Raw genomic sequence first — 15,852 nt, forward strand, 5'->3', positions numbered from 1 at the left:
TTAAATTGCCATATGACTTTCAAAAGAGCAAAGTTCTTCAACACACACACACAACACACACACACAGAAATGGCACAAGCCTCTGTTCATTTCCACCCTCAGGCCACTTGTGACATTTAGTAGCAACTGTATGCTGGCCATGTACTCTCAAAACCCACCGCACACACACACACACACACACACGCGCGCATGCATGCATGCATGCCACTGGAAATGCCAAAAAGTACATATCCAATATAGCCTGTCAATCACAGTGTGTATTGATTGAGCGTATAACCTCCTCTCAAGGCTTCATTGCTTCAGCAAACAATAATAATCTAGCTGCAGTTTGTTCCTTAATGAAATATTTGCCCTCTGCCTCTTCTTGTTGTCAAACGGGCTTAGTTGAACACAATGCTTGCTCGCACATGTAACACTTAATAAAACTCCATCGCAAGCACATATGTCCTCAAATTGTGTGAAGATGGAAGATCGCAGTGGGGATTTGAAGCAAAGGACAACCATATGCGGAGGGGTGAAGGTTCTGCTGCTGGGAGAGAAGCAGGGAGGAGGGGCGGGAGGAAGAAGAAAAGCTGAGGGGTTCAGCATACTGATGGATCTATGCTGGTAATGATTGCACAGTCACAGCCTCCACCTCCCCTGGGATGAGAGTGCATTCCATTATCCCTCAACACACGCACGCACACACACACACGCGGATACACACTGCGGTCCTGTAGCGCTACAGCTTAGACAAAGAGCAACACAGGAGGGTTTTGTTAACATAAGACGTAAATACATTTCTGAATTTGAACACCTTTTATTTATCTTTGCGACACACACACACACACACACTGAAACCCACTCCCTGTATGTGGCTGATCTCTGCTATTCAAATTGAAGCATTACTCACACGAATGTTATCAAAAGTGTGGATTATGTTGACGCGGCTCGGTGAAACACCTTCTCCGACAGCTAGCCGGGATAACGCAGCGGCCTGCAGCGGAGGGGAGCCTGGTACCACCACCACTAGCTGCTTCAGAGTAAGGAGCAGGCAGCCTGACAACAGACGTAAGCGCGGTCGGTTGCTAGCCTGTGACTCAGTTTCATCTGTTCTGTCGATCATCATTATCATTCATTGGTGGTGAGTACCCATATATATTTTATAATTTAAAATGTGTTCAACAAGTGTGTGAGGCATATTTAGTCACGTTCTAATCTCGCTAATCAAACTGGCGGCCCACGGGGCATTTGCAGCCGGCGAAGTCACATTTTGCAGCCCGCAACTTGACATCTAAGCTTACTGTAAATGAAGCCTGCCAGGTCTAAGTTAAGACAATAACACTCATAGCGTCACGGGGGGGGGGCACTAGACTGAACAGTACCTACAATCGCGCGCGGTGCTAACACACACACACACACACACACACAAAATGACAGCACAACAAGTAACAGGTAAGCAAATACACGTAGAGCAACTACTACTATGATGCTTAACAAACAACTCTAAACACGTAACTTCAGCAACTTTTTACAAACCAAATGCATGCTGGGAGCCAACACCACTCTAAATATCCAACCATTGTGATATTAAACCGTTTTTTTTCCTCTTTATTATTATTATTATTGGAATATAGCCGCTATAAACTTCAATCACCGTTCCTTCTCAGTGAGTCGAGTCACCATTTTACATGTCTAAGAGGAGCTCTCTCGCCAGAACGGCAGGAATTGGGAGGACGTCACAGAAGTAGAAGATGAACAAACGCGTGACGGTGGACTCGGCCGGTGAAGTTAAATGGAAAGATAGGTCAGTCAGATAGGTCAAATTAAAAGTGTGGACTCACTTTCAACACAACGCTGAAGAAGGACTGTGCAGCATGGAAAAATACGACAAACGGGCGGTACGACAGGCATGAACAGCCACCTTGTTCGTGACCACACTCGCGGAGAAAACTGTGCCCACTAAGACAAATGTTTATTTTTCTATTGAAATGCTAAATGTCGTGTCGTTCAGTCAAGAGATGTGTGTTTAGTTTATGTTTTACATGGTCGTGCTGCTCAACCTTATCTGGTCGTTCTCTGTCTCTTTCTGGTGAGTACGTCACTACTACTGTACATGAGATGTTGTGTTTTATGAATGACTTTAAAATAGCTTTTAACTTATGTTGCGCTAAAGAGGTCTCGCTCTTTTTAGCATTGCTGCTTGCATTCTGGTTAAAATAAGATGAAAAAAAATCCACCCATTTTCTACACTGCTTATCCTCGCTGGGTCACGGGTAAGCTGGAGCTTATCCCAGCTGAATGCAGAGAAATATACACGAAGAAATTATTTATTTATTTATTTGGTTCACTGCAGCGACAGGTTATCGTTACCGTGAGCCATGCATCGCGTGTCGTATCCTGAGGTATCCTGAGATTGCCAGCCCTACTCCCAATACTTGATGCGGCCCAGCCTCAACCGGACTCTTCCTCAAGCGGCCCCCAGGTAAACTGATTTTGAGACCCTTGCTCTAATCGAATAATTAAAAAAGTCTCTGTTATTGGAAATGTTGATCTGAAATTGAGGAGAACAAGCTGGCAGGAGGGTTCGGAGGGGTACCTGTAGCAGTGTGTTTCAAAATAGACATTTTTATGGGCGTATCAATTGCTCACAGATTTTTGCCATTCGCTGGAAGGCGTGGAACGTAACTCCTGCGAAATGTAGGGATCTACTCTATTTATTATGATACCTGTAAAGGTGTATAACTGAAGTTATCCAGGATCTACTGACCAACAGCTTGAGAAGCCAGAAGCGTGACTTGTAGTAGCAGGTCTTGAAGGGGTTGATGAGGAAGAACAGCATGAAGCCGTAGAGGATGAGGGGGTTGATCTGCATGGGAACGTAGAGGTACTCTGAGTAGAGACACGAGAGGATGCTGAGACACCACAACACGCCGAGGAAACCAGCGATCTGCAGCACAAAAGGAACCCAAATGAAGATGAAAACACGCGGCAATCATCACCTGAAATACTCCATATCAACATGTGCCCTATCCTGACCTCAAACAGGTGCTGGTGTGAGAGGTTGTTCCGAGGATTGATTTCAAATATGAGCACATGGTTGACTCCGGCCTGTCTCCACCCATATGTGTTAATGCCCAACAGGAACAGGAACTGGATCAGGAGAAAGCCGCCCCGGTAAATCCGCACCAGAGGCCACACGTTCTCATAGCGGATGAACACTGCACCTGGAAAAAAGAAACCCAAAATACAGGTTGAGGAACGACGACAAAACCTGCCGTGAGTCTTCGAGTGAACAAGGAGACGAGTGATACATTTTATAACGGACGGGAGTTACCAGTAAGGGTGAAGGCGACGGCGAGGATGATGAAGATGCCGCAGTACAGACCCACACGAAAGGTAGTCCATGCCAAAGCAGGCTAAAGCGGCACAGACCAACACTATTATTCCAACATATCAGGTCATAAACCACAAGGTTCATTGTCACAGTGATACAGTACATGTTCATTCTAATCCAATTTTGGGTTGAGCACACAAACAGCTGTCATTGGCGTTTTCACAGTTGACCAGTCGTGGCACAACATGAAACAATAAAACAGTCATTCTGAACCCATCCAACCTTGAATGTAAAATAATACATGAGCATTTCAGTTTTATTTTATGTTTTGAAAGTCTTTTTTCAAGATATTTTGTATTATACATTTTTTTTATCATAATTGTCATTTAGAATTTATATCATCAGGTTTGTTCAAGAGTGTCTTTCAGTGTAACGGTGCTGCACGTCTGACCTGAGCGGCCCCCAGCGGAGGAACTCTCAACCTCTTCATCGCCCGCTGACGATCTCCTCCTTCCAGCTCTGTGGTGACCAACGTCTGGATGCACAAACAACAATGGTTCCATGCAAGCGTTTGCCACGGAGTGCATGAGAATGTGGTGCGTGCCCACCTCGGTCTCGTTGATGAGCTGTGTGATCTTCTTGCAGGTGTAGAACGGTGCCACCTCCACGTGAGCCACGCGCCAGTCGGCCCCGCGGGAGGTATCCAGGATCTTGTCATGTTTCTTCAGGATCTTGCGGAAACCGGTGAAGTTCAGATTCTGTGGACAGCAAAGTAGAATTTTCAAATCAAATACACGCTGTATACAGGTCATGTTTCACGTGCCCTTCTAGCATACGAGTAACAAGTGTCCAGGTAAACAATATTTTCATTGACATTGTACCTGGTAGTTCTGCAGCAGGATGAGGCTCAGGTAGAACTCACTGAAGGCAAGCTTCAGGTCCTTGATGTTGTGGTGCTTGCAGCGTTCCTCCTGCGACAGGTGGAACACGGTCTTGCGTTTGCGCAGCCCTGGTGGAGAGTTGCTCTCGCGCTGGGCGTCCAGCGAAGACTGCAGCTCATTCTGCAGGGTGGCAAAACGCCTCTGGGCTTCAGCTAGCTTTTCTGCAGGGAGGACGGACATATTTAATTGAACAATTTAGTATTGCGGTTCAACAACTCAACATGAATTGTAGTGGATGTCATTCTATAGTACACCTAATGTGGATGTCTATTATTACTATATGTCTACTACTGCATCCATCCCGCTTTGTGATATAGGTGAAAAAGCCTATGAAGTATCAACTTCTTTTTTCAAGTATTTCAACTTTCTTCTTAAGTAATTTTTGTAAATTTTCTTTTCGTAATGTTATGACTTTATAGCCATAATATTGTGACTTTTTTCCCGTAACATTATACATTTTTCCACAAACCTGATTTTCCAGCAATTAGATTTTTATTTTGTTTCTCATAATGTTATGACATATTTTTGCTTTAATATTTAAGCTTAATGCTACTAAAATAATATTCTTTTCCCTCATACTGTAATATTACGAGTTTATTCTCATAAATTTGCAACTTTTTTTCTCATTAGAATACGACTATTTTCTTTTAATATTCTCATTTATTCTGGTAAATTTCCAGCGTTTTTTTTCTGTTTCTGTGTTGTTTTTTTTCCCCAATTTCTAACTATTTCAACTGTCTTCTTATAATCATAACTTTGTTCCCATGACATTTTGACTTTATTGTTGTAACATTATAACTTTTTCTGCCACCTAACTTTTCAATAATTACAACTTTATTCAGTGTTTTGTTGGTTTCTTATAACATTCCGACTTGTAATATTACAATTTTATGCTACTAAAATGAAGTAATTTTTCCTCATATTACGTTATTCTCATACCATTACAGCTTTTTCTCGTTAGATTACAACTCTCTTAATATTTTGATGTTATTCTTGTGAAATTATTGCTGATTTTTCCATTTCTGCTGTTGTTTTTTAAATTACTTGTTCTTGTTCAATTATATTTTTAGACCAGGCCAATAAAAAAAAAAACAGCCACGGTCCGCAAATGGCCCGCGGGCCGCGTTTTGGACACCACTGGGGTACATCCTGCCCTCTGCCTGATCGTGATCATTGTCTCGCATGCCTCTTTCCATCCAGGTGGGGGCGCTCTTCTGCCAGTGGCAGCTTTTTTTAACCAGTGCTGTAATTTATTTAAAGGTAAACAGCATCATATAAACTATACTACAAATGGTCTGTGGTAGTATTTTATTCTATCAGATAGATGGTCCTGAGCAACATCAAATCGGATATGTCAAAATACAATGATTTTAAGCTTCTGGTACGATAATTTGTCATTTCCCATCTGGCAACACCGCCGCTCACCCACACGAGGCCATACACGCTTCTGCCATCTGTCCCGTACAGTGAAAACCGGGTTAATCCAGGAAGCGAACACATCTCCACCGTGCCAGACACCATCGAATGTGACCATTTGCCCACTCAAGTCAGTTACAACAACAAACTGCAGTCAGGTGGAGACTCCGATGAGGATGACGATCATACAGAAGAGCTTTGCTTATTTGGTTCTGCAAACCAGTTGTTGCAGCATCTGTTCAAGAGGCCAGTCTAAAACAATTCTGGATGTGAAGATGCTGAATGTGGAGAACGCAATACCACCATGCAGACATGTCCGCGGTGCACCGTGGTGAAGTCAGTTTCACGTTGGATGTTGTTTATTCGGCTCCGTAGCTACAGTAGTAGTTCCCTCTCGCTGTATCCGGACTGCAGTGTCATTGTGCGCGGAGCTCGCACACAGTGGCGGAGCTACGTGTGGCCAATGGTGGCCGTGGCATTTACACATTTCAGTTATCAACTTATTGCCACCCCTATGTGAGTAATGGTAGTAAAAGAAAATGTAAAAAATTCTAGCTCTGCCACTGCTCGCACGGGAAGTGCTGCTCTAACCACTGGTTGTTTATACTAGGGACCGTCAATAAATTACTATTCTGCTGAAGCGAGTTTGTTAAAAAAATGTCATATATTCTAAATCACACCACAAGCTGATCTATAACCATGTAAAATAATTACTCCTACCCTAAAAGTATTTTGCATGCCTATTTTTTCCAATTTTATCCTTTATTGGATGGACTTTTTTTTATTGAATGTATCTTTTATTGGATTAGGGACCTGACTCACAGAGGTTTGTTACAAAAGCCAAACAATATTGTTGGTCATGCTGTGCAATAAAAAAAGTAAATTCAGCAATACTTTAGCTGCATTATTTTTAATGCTTTGCAGAGTTACATATTCAATTCCGCAAATTCATGTTTGTAACAAAAGCTTATTATAAAAAAAAAAAAAAAAAAAGGATCAGTAGTGGATCGCATCGGCAAGACTATAAAAAAGAAAATCGGATCAGATCGGAAGCCAAAACGTGGATCGGGACATCCCTCATTACCAATACCAAAGTGAAAAGAGTTTGCACATTTTTATGCAATGTCTCGTTCTGCAGTTAACGATTTGTCGGAATGATGCCAACAAATCATATTTTTCAATATTGCCCGACACCTTAAAATGCATCTGTGTATCCTTACACCTCTCTAGTGTACTGTATACAGTACATGCAGTCCGGCTTTCCTCATGTTCTCAGTGCAGGAGGGTTAAATCGTCATGCAACTTTATCTCATGCCAGTTAGGTGAATGCGAGCCTCAGCAGCAAAGCCATGGAGATAAATTGTGTGTTGAATTCATACACAACACTCTCGCCTCCACGCAGCTCTCCATGAAAGGGGTTGTGACCTCTCTTAAGCCGCTGTGCCGCCTGCACTGCACTCAAATCCAACAGGAAACGCTGTGAAGAAAGTCCCCCTAAGTCTTCTCCTGTCTGTTTTGAGAAAGACACTTTCCCATTAGAAAATTCCCTCACATACAGGGGAAAGTGTCTGGTCAGCTGTGAATTGTACTTTTCCCACAGCACCACATCAGGGCTTTGACTTTCTCACGCCTCTTACGTCTGTCACATGACCAACCATCCCATGATATTGCTGTCTGTCCAAATAGAGCATAAGCCAGGTAACGTGACATGGAGCATGTGTGACAGGAGGATCAGATGCAGGTCGAACGTGCATACAACCACATCTCAGCTTGTATGAATAATATATAACATCAATTCCTTATTGCCAAGCGAATTAGTAGCAGGGCTTGAGCCACTTTGAAATGTTCCTCGCGTCATTTGAGACCATCAGAAGAAAGGGAACATGCAAGACTGGCCACTAAAATACAACAGAATTTAAATATAAGAAGATAAATGCAGAGAAAGATTCAATTCTGTTTATAATCCAGCCCTTGGAGAATTTTCCCCATTTATCTCCCTGTGGTGACCTATCTCTGACCCACATAATGCTTCCTCTCACATATCAGTTCAGGGTAGACTAATAGTCTCCATGCCTGTACTTCCTGGAACAGCAGAGCAGACAGGATGTATAGAAGGGTTTTTTTTTTTGGTTACTTTATTATAAGTAGAGGGATGTCTTCCATCATATCATTCGTGTAAAACTAGCAGACTAAAATTCCATTCCACTTTCCGTATTGACCCGAACATAAGAGTTCCGATTCAAACAGTACAGCAAAATATATATTTCTTACAGGCTCCACACCTGTGACACAGACTTTGATGACTTCCATGCAAAAATAGAACAAAATAAGACTCTCCAGGAGCTTAATACTGCCATGGCAGTCTATGAACTGCCAGTGTACAGTTGTCCCTCATTTATCGGGCCTAATTGGTTCCAGACCTGACCGTGATAAGTGAATTTCTGCGTGCGAAGTAGCATTCAATATTAAGAAATTGAATATTTTCGTAGTTAGAGCATAGAAAACCTGTTTATGCCTTTCTAAATACGATTCTTACCATTATTAGATCACTGTAGACTTGAAATAACACCCCGGTAGTCACCTTTACAGTCTTATTATTCTTAGCTTACAACATATTGCTCAACTGTAATGCGCAGGCAACATAGCATAGCAGGCTACCGAGCTAACTAGTTAACCTCAAATGTGTTTATTGTAAGCTTAAGAAAAGGTTTCAAATGTAGTTGGGAAGAAGGACAAAGTAAAAACCGACCACTTCCACAAGGAATGGAAGGAGAACCTCTTTTTCACTCTAGCACTACATATAGTACTACATATAACTTGTCTTTCAATATTTTTTTGACTAATAATCGTCCATAGTGAACCACAAAACATCGGCCATTTATTAATGAATTTTCAAAAAAACACAATCGAGTGAGGGAGCAGTGTTCGAACCGATGTAGCAAGGGATGACTGATTCGGTATTAAATACCATCAGATTCTGCAGGTGGGGTTGGGCATCGATTGAATCTGAATGAGTCAGATTCCTCGTTTCAATTCCGGATCCTAACATTTTTCGATTGCGATGCTTTTAAAAGGCAGGGTCATAAGAGTTTGCATGGTTTAAATGAGGGGGCTAACCAGAGTTCTTTTTGGATGAAATGTCTGAACTTTGATGTTTACTTTTGAAGAGTAGTATACTTTGTTTGCTGCCTCAATTTTGTCATAAGCTATTTTTTTTAATCACACCCTTATTTTTTAACACAAGTAAAGAGGATATAGCCAAAGCAGTCTTATTTTGAAGGCCAAAAGTGTGAGTTGAGAAAGACCCTTGACTGTCGCTAACAGAGACGGACTGTGCAAATAATTAAATTTGCTGTAGTCATAGCTCCCGTTCTTTATTCACACCAAACTTCCACATCAGCTAGCATCCTGAAAACCTCGGTTAACTTGGCATGAGACAGACGTCATTTATTGTTTGACAAAGACGAGGTACTCTGTTATTTCTGCACCGTGAATGTGTGAACATTAATCATGTTGGTTGTGCAGCCTCCTTTGCATGGTGCTCACCGGCTTCTTCTTCGTTGGTGTTCGCAGCTATTCCTTCCGGATGGTGAAATGGACATTGAAATTAGGAACCAAAAGAAAAACATTTGAACGATCCTGAGAGAATCGGAATGTCAGTCCCGGTTCCCATCAATGCTTGACACTCGATGAGCAAGCCTATCTGTAGGTGTACCTAATAATAAATACCTGGTCTCTGGTGTAGTTTAAATAGAATAAAATATACATAATGCGGCCAGAATCAAAGGGCCTTCCTAATTTACAGTAGGAATATCTCATTAGAAAAATCCTCCAGCAGATGATTGATGGTCTCCACCATCAAAACACATACTTGTGTGTCGTGAGAGAAAAATGATTACCTCATATTTCAGAGGTCTACAGCGACTTATTTTACAGATATAGTCACTCTATTTATAAATCATCTCTCATGCTTATGAGGTGGAACCTTGGGCCAATCAACCTTGTCCCCTTGTTAACCTGCAGTGCCTAAAATACCCTCTAGAAGGAGCACCACATGTCTTTCTCCTGAGCTCAAGTTCATCAACTAAAAGGCAACCCTCTGGTACTGGGAATATATTATGGCTTGTGTCTCATGTTACGCTGTGTGTGCAGTCTCCCGCACTCCCTGGAATATCCAGGGAGTAGTGTGGACAGCTTCAGCAAAACACCAATATTGTCATCACACTGTTATCAGGCATGACCATCTGCAAATAAATTGTAAATTTGCATTGTATTGCTGCGTGGCTTTAGTGATGGATACCATTTCCCTCATGTTGTGGTAAAGAGTTAGTTACAGGGATTCTCTATTACATTTGTCTAAGGGCCAGAATTTTTCTCAGCAGACATTGAGAGGGCCAGATCAGTATCGTAAAAAACAGTTAAATGAACTTAAGTACGGGCGATATGAGGAATTATGCCATCATACCAATAAAGCCGATAACATTAAAAATAGCTCTGATAATAAAAAAAAAAAAAGTCTTTGATGAGGCGAGATTACCTGCACTGTGGTGTGTTACTGGGCTAAGGTGAGTAAATCAAGCGCTCCTTTTCTGTGACGTGCCTGTCGTAACTTCCAGCCCTCCCCTTGAGCTAACTGATATACAATCACGGCGTCGGCTTCTTTCCTGTTTCAGAGGAAGACATTTCACGTACTACTTGCACCAAATGTTCTGCAAAAATTGTCCGAGGAGCCAGCATCACTACACGATGGTGTTTTGAAAGCCTCCGAAGATGCCTGTGCTGATAAAGAAGCAGCCATAAAGCTAGCCGCAAAGAAATGTCCCGGGCTTGTTCCTATCACCGCAGCGTTTGAAAAGTCCAACAAGTTTGCCAGAGATGACAGCAGGCACAAAATTCCTAACAAAAATCCCTAATAAAAACACAAGCTACTGTTACCCATGCAAAGCTAATACTCAACTCTGAACCCCTGGCATCATTTCCTGTCTGTCACTCCGCTACCCTCGGAAACACATTCACAGTAACACACACATGCTCGAGTCTTATTTACGTCTTCAGTGGCTTAATGACTCTCATTATGTCTACTATATTAAATAATACGAGTGTAAAGGTGACTATGGGGTGGTATTTCATATCTAGAGGGCTACAATAATGTTAAAAAAACATATTTAGAAGGTCCTAAACAGGTTTTCTATGCTCTAACTATGAAACTATTCCATTTATAAATAAGGAAATACTTAGCAGAAATTCACTCATCACGGTCGGGTCTGGAAACAATTAACTGCAATAAACGAGGGAGTACTGTATATAATTAAAAAGTTTCTAAAATGTGAGGAGTGCACTCACTTTTGTGAGATACTGTAGATATAGTAAATAGGATTTTATAGGTTTTTTCCCTATAATGAAAACCGATATAGCCCTTAAAGCGCCACAAGCAACATTGCTGTCACAATAACAGTCAAATGCTTGAGCCGATGCTTTGCTTAACCGTGTTAGTGGTGGCAGGATGTGGTGGGTTTTCAAAACACCACATATTTGGCCCACAGAATACATGATTTGGCCATTATAACATTGTTTTAAGAGCATGATTTTCAGACGTTGTGGAAAACACAACTATTAACACACTATTAATTCATTCATATGTTTATGGGGTAGCGGGATTATAAAGAAACGGGGAAATTGCGGCAGGCAGACGCGGAAGTTTGCTTAAAGAAGCTAATTGCTGATGCTGTATCCATTATTTTCACAACATCCATCCATTCATTCATTTTCTATACGGCTTTTGTTAATTCCACGACAGAAGATATGTAATGGTACACATATCGGTATCGGTTGAGAGTTGGACAACACTGGCATATCGGATATCAGCAAAAAAGCCAACATCGGACATCCCCATTATTAATCATGTTTGAAATGATGGTGTTATTTCATTACCTGAATAAAAAGTGTTGATTTTCAAAAGCTCCTTCTCACAGGTCTGAAAAAACCTCTCCTCAAATTTAGCGTAGTATCTCTTCACGGTGTCCTCATCTGTGACTGGAAGAAAGAGAAACACACAAATGTCAGCTGTTGAGCAGGATGAGATATTACTATAAAGGTAGGCAAGGGAAGTAGGAAGGTGAATCAAAATGCACCCTACACAAAAAAGAGGTTTCTGCAGGATAAAGTAGCTGCAGCATAAGATACAATGGTTATGTCACCTCGTAAACACCAGCCTCATAAACATCAGCTACAAAAGAACACAACTGTTCGAGGGAGATGCTTTCTATTCAGCAAAGTAATAAGAAAGAGATGCCCCAGGCAGCAGTTTGTCAATATCCCTGCATGCACACACACATACACACTCAACTTGATGAAAAGGTGAAAAACACTAAAACGTCTTTAAAGTCCAACACCTTTACAGGAAAAAAATGAATACTATCCCTCCTTCAAACCAGTAAATAAAACCATACACTGCAGGAGGAAACACTGGATTGCACGTAGGCAAATCTAATAGGAAGCGGAGGGTCAAACAGCAGATGTGATACAAATTAACCTTTCACTCTTTATGAGAGGAAATCTTGGAGAGAAACACCAGCGAGTCTGTAACAAGATCATTAGTGTAATGAGAACAGTTGGAAAATAGGACATGCGAGATGTACTGTACTGTACTACTGGACATGCAACCAACTACAACCACAAGAATAAACATATTGTTCAATTACGGTAATATCTCAAATCTGACCATTTTTGATACAGTTCTTGTATTGGATCTTATTAGATGTGCAAGTGTACCTAAGAAAGTGGCCTGCGAGCGTACTTGTGTTTATATTCTGGTTATATGTTCTGTCATGTTTAGATTATGAAAGAAGTGCAAACCAAGTGTCCGCTTCATGCTTCCACCCTTTCGAGTCAGGACTGTCTTCTTATTTGGTTGCATGCTTGACGCACTGACCTATTAGATGGCTGTTGCATAACTTAGTTAGCTTGCTTAGTTAGCTTAGTTAGCTTAGCTTAGTTAGCTTGCAAGTCAATAAGACATAACAGAATGGCTAATGCAATACACCATTTGCATCAGGCGTCATCTGTTTTGTCATTCGAAATAAAAGGTTATGCTGCTAAATGGCACTTGATATGCAAAGTAATTAAAAACAGTAATTAAAACAGTGGAGAGGCACAAAGTTGCAATTGTGTTTGAATTTGTATTTTTGACAAGAATCTGGTGTGAAATTATACAAAATATTAATCATCTTTGATATGGACTATGGTAGACCCCTTCAAAAGATAAGGTTCAACATCCATCCATCCATCCCATCCACCTTCTATGCCGTGTATCCTCACTAGGGTCGCGGGTATGCTGAAGCCTATCCCAGCTGACTTAGGGCGACAGGCGAGGTACACCCTGGACTGGTCGCCAGCTAATCATAGAAGGTGCAACATTTGCAGGAAAAATGCTTTTTTTTTAAGTCATACAAAAACTCAGAGGTTAAACTCTCATCTCAAGTAACTTCAGAAAGGTTTAATGCACAACGCCACCCCGAAAGTCCATGAAGACACCTGCGCTGCCAAAGAAGCTGCCCTAGAGCCAGCCACAAAGAAAAGGCCGGGGCCCATTCCCATAACGGCGGTGTCCTCCACCATCACCAAACACAACGGCCCCGGTTTGCCAGCAAACCACTGCGAGCCACAGTTTGTACTTCTGGGTCACCACTATGTTTTAGGTTTAACAGGAGTGGCGCCACCGAACCAAGTTTCTCTGTATATTGTATGCAATGACAATAAAAATATGTCTATATGTGCCCTGCAATTGGCTGGCAACCAGTCCAGGGTGTACCCCGCCTGTCGCCCAAAGTTAGCTGGGATAGGCTCCAGCATGCCCTCGCAACTATTGTAAAATGATTCTTGTCCTGTGAACTCCAGAGTACCTTTTGTTCTGTGAAAGACAGTTGAACTCAGGCCTACGTGACTGAGGGGGAGGTCATCGTGACCGAAGTTATACAAGATATGTTCCAGATGTTATGTGATTTCAAAATGTCCTGCCAACAGGGCCAAGGAAGGATGAGGTTTGGTAATCCACGTCATTGTTATTGTTCACTGGGTCTATTTAAGGGTGAACGGAATAAACGGGGTATCCCTTTTCCCTCAACTGCATACAAGTTGTGTTGTGCCTCTTATTATTCCACAACATTTGGCGTCACGAACAGGATTGGAAGGAAAGACGTTGATGCTCGTGGCCTTCTGACCTGCACCATATTGCAAACCAACGGCCGTAAAAACAGGTAAGATTTCTTACCATTTGGTTTGACAGTGTGGTGCAGTAATGGGGGTAACTAATGAGCATTAATGTTAAAAATTTCTCCAAATAAGAGAGCCTGTTGTTAGTGCATTACCTTGTAATAACAACTGCAGATTGGGGGTGGGGAACACTCACACAAAATGTGGCCCTCACTTTAGAGTGGGAAAAACTTTTTGTGTGTTTTACTAAAATGACTCGAGTCCAGCTGTGTTACAGCATGATTGGCGATACAGCGATATTGAAAATGGATGAATGGAAATCTTTAAAAAATATTAATGAATAAATGAATAAAGTATCTACCTGTCTGTCTCTCTTACTTGCATTCATAGACCATGCACCTAGACACTACAGGAAACTCGGCGGTTAATTGAATTGGAGAACTTACGGTATGAACAAATCAAAGATCAACCGGCATCCTTTGTGTTTAATCTTTAAAAGGTTCCACTGTGTGTCAATTCTCTACTAATTATGGTGATTTTTGTAATCCAACTTCTCATACAGGCTCAATATATGTATATATATATTGATATATAATGATGAAAGTGTCAACTCTTTGTTCTCCCACTAAACCCAAGTGCAGTATACACACACACACACACACACACACACACACACGCACAGATATTTCCTTTTAGTCCCGTGGAAGAACAAAGGCGACCTCCATCTTTGCATCCATCTTCACACAAGGCGCCAGCCACCAGCCTGCCAGTTATTATCACGCTATCATCTCCTCAGCTGCTGCATGAGCACGCGTGAACATCATTTCATTACACTGTCTCAGTTGCCCTCCTGTAAAATCCAATGAAACCTAATCACCTAAACTTTTTAAATTCATCCAACGATTCTGGAATGCATGGTGCATCTTTAATTGAATCAAATGAGTGTTTCGTGTAAATGTCACAGCTTCTATTTCAGCTGCACTCCATGGCTCCTTATTAGCGCTCGTCTGGATGGAAGAGAGATTCAATTCAACATCTGACACCTTATGGAAGGACGCAGTTTGGATTAAACTGGATTTATTCTGGAATGAATTACAGCAAAATGTAATATACACATTCTTTATTGTTTTCTAAGGAGAACATTCTATTTTTTTTCATGCAAGTTTTAGAGCGTGTATTACAGCGTTTTAACGTTAAGTTAAATGTAATGTGTAAGTTGGATATCTATGAGATACAAAAAGATAGATGGAACTATTAATCCACATTTCCAATATCCACATTTGTCTAATATAAGACTATTATACAGCATTTTCAAGTGAAATAAAGATATATGCAACTGTTAATGTTCATCATTATTATAAGACTATTACACTGCGTCCCACTTCACTTCATATTTCCATGCAGTTTAGTTAGTCTTTTCTTATTTATCAGGGTGTTTACAGTCCTTATATGTTAATTAAGGTTCCTTATTTTAATTTAGTCATCTTCTGCTTCTTCGTGTTAAATCGTATATTTGTATTAAAAAAATTAGAAATTAGAAAAATTAATGTTCATGTACAGTATATATCCTGTGTATATCAATGCTCTTATTTTTATATCGGCCGATATATCGCTTATCGCCAAATATTCAAGAGATTCAAGAGAGTTTTATTGTCATGTGCATGGTAAAACAGCAGTTATACCATATATATCAGATATCCGCCAATATATCGGATATCGTTTTTTTTTCAGCCACCAGTTATCGGTATTGGCATAGGCCCCTCATAACGGTCAGACTCTAATACATATACATATACACTAAGTCCCCAGCTTACGAACATCCGGCATGCAAACTTTCGGAGATACGAACACAAGCCGACGGGTCTATTTGTTCATGTATTTTGCCTTGTAGTACTGTAACTCCATATTTATACTGCTACATGCTTGACCAGTAGAGGGCACTGTGACACTGCGAATGGGACCAACAGG

At 41.2% G+C, this 15,852-nt stretch overlaps 1 protein-coding gene across 1 annotated transcript in view; it reads right to left on the minus strand.

Annotated features, from left to right (window-relative positions):
- The window catches only part of xpr1a (xenotropic and polytropic retrovirus receptor 1a), an 88,597-nt gene that overhangs the window by 17,063 nt on the left and 55,682 nt on the right, over positions 1 to 15,852 (minus strand). Inside the window, exons 3-9 of the mRNA XM_054788670.1 lie at positions 11,605 to 11,706; positions 4,198 to 4,418; positions 3,925 to 4,074; positions 3,768 to 3,851; positions 3,317 to 3,398; positions 3,019 to 3,206; positions 2,750 to 2,929 (exon numbers count right to left, since the gene is read on the minus strand). Of these exons, the coding sequence (XP_054644645.1) occupies positions 2,750 to 2,929; positions 3,019 to 3,206; positions 3,317 to 3,398; positions 3,768 to 3,851; positions 3,925 to 4,074; positions 4,198 to 4,418; positions 11,605 to 11,706 (1,007 nt within the window). The remainder of the gene's footprint in view (positions 1 to 2,749; positions 2,930 to 3,018; positions 3,207 to 3,316; positions 3,399 to 3,767; positions 3,852 to 3,924; positions 4,075 to 4,197; positions 4,419 to 11,604; positions 11,707 to 15,852) is intronic.

Source organism: Dunckerocampus dactyliophorus, chromosome 10 (assembly GCF_027744805.1).
Source record: "Dunckerocampus dactyliophorus isolate RoL2022-P2 chromosome 10, RoL_Ddac_1.1, whole genome shotgun sequence".
Lineage (NCBI taxonomy): Eukaryota > Metazoa > Chordata > Actinopteri > Syngnathiformes > Syngnathidae > Dunckerocampus > Dunckerocampus dactyliophorus.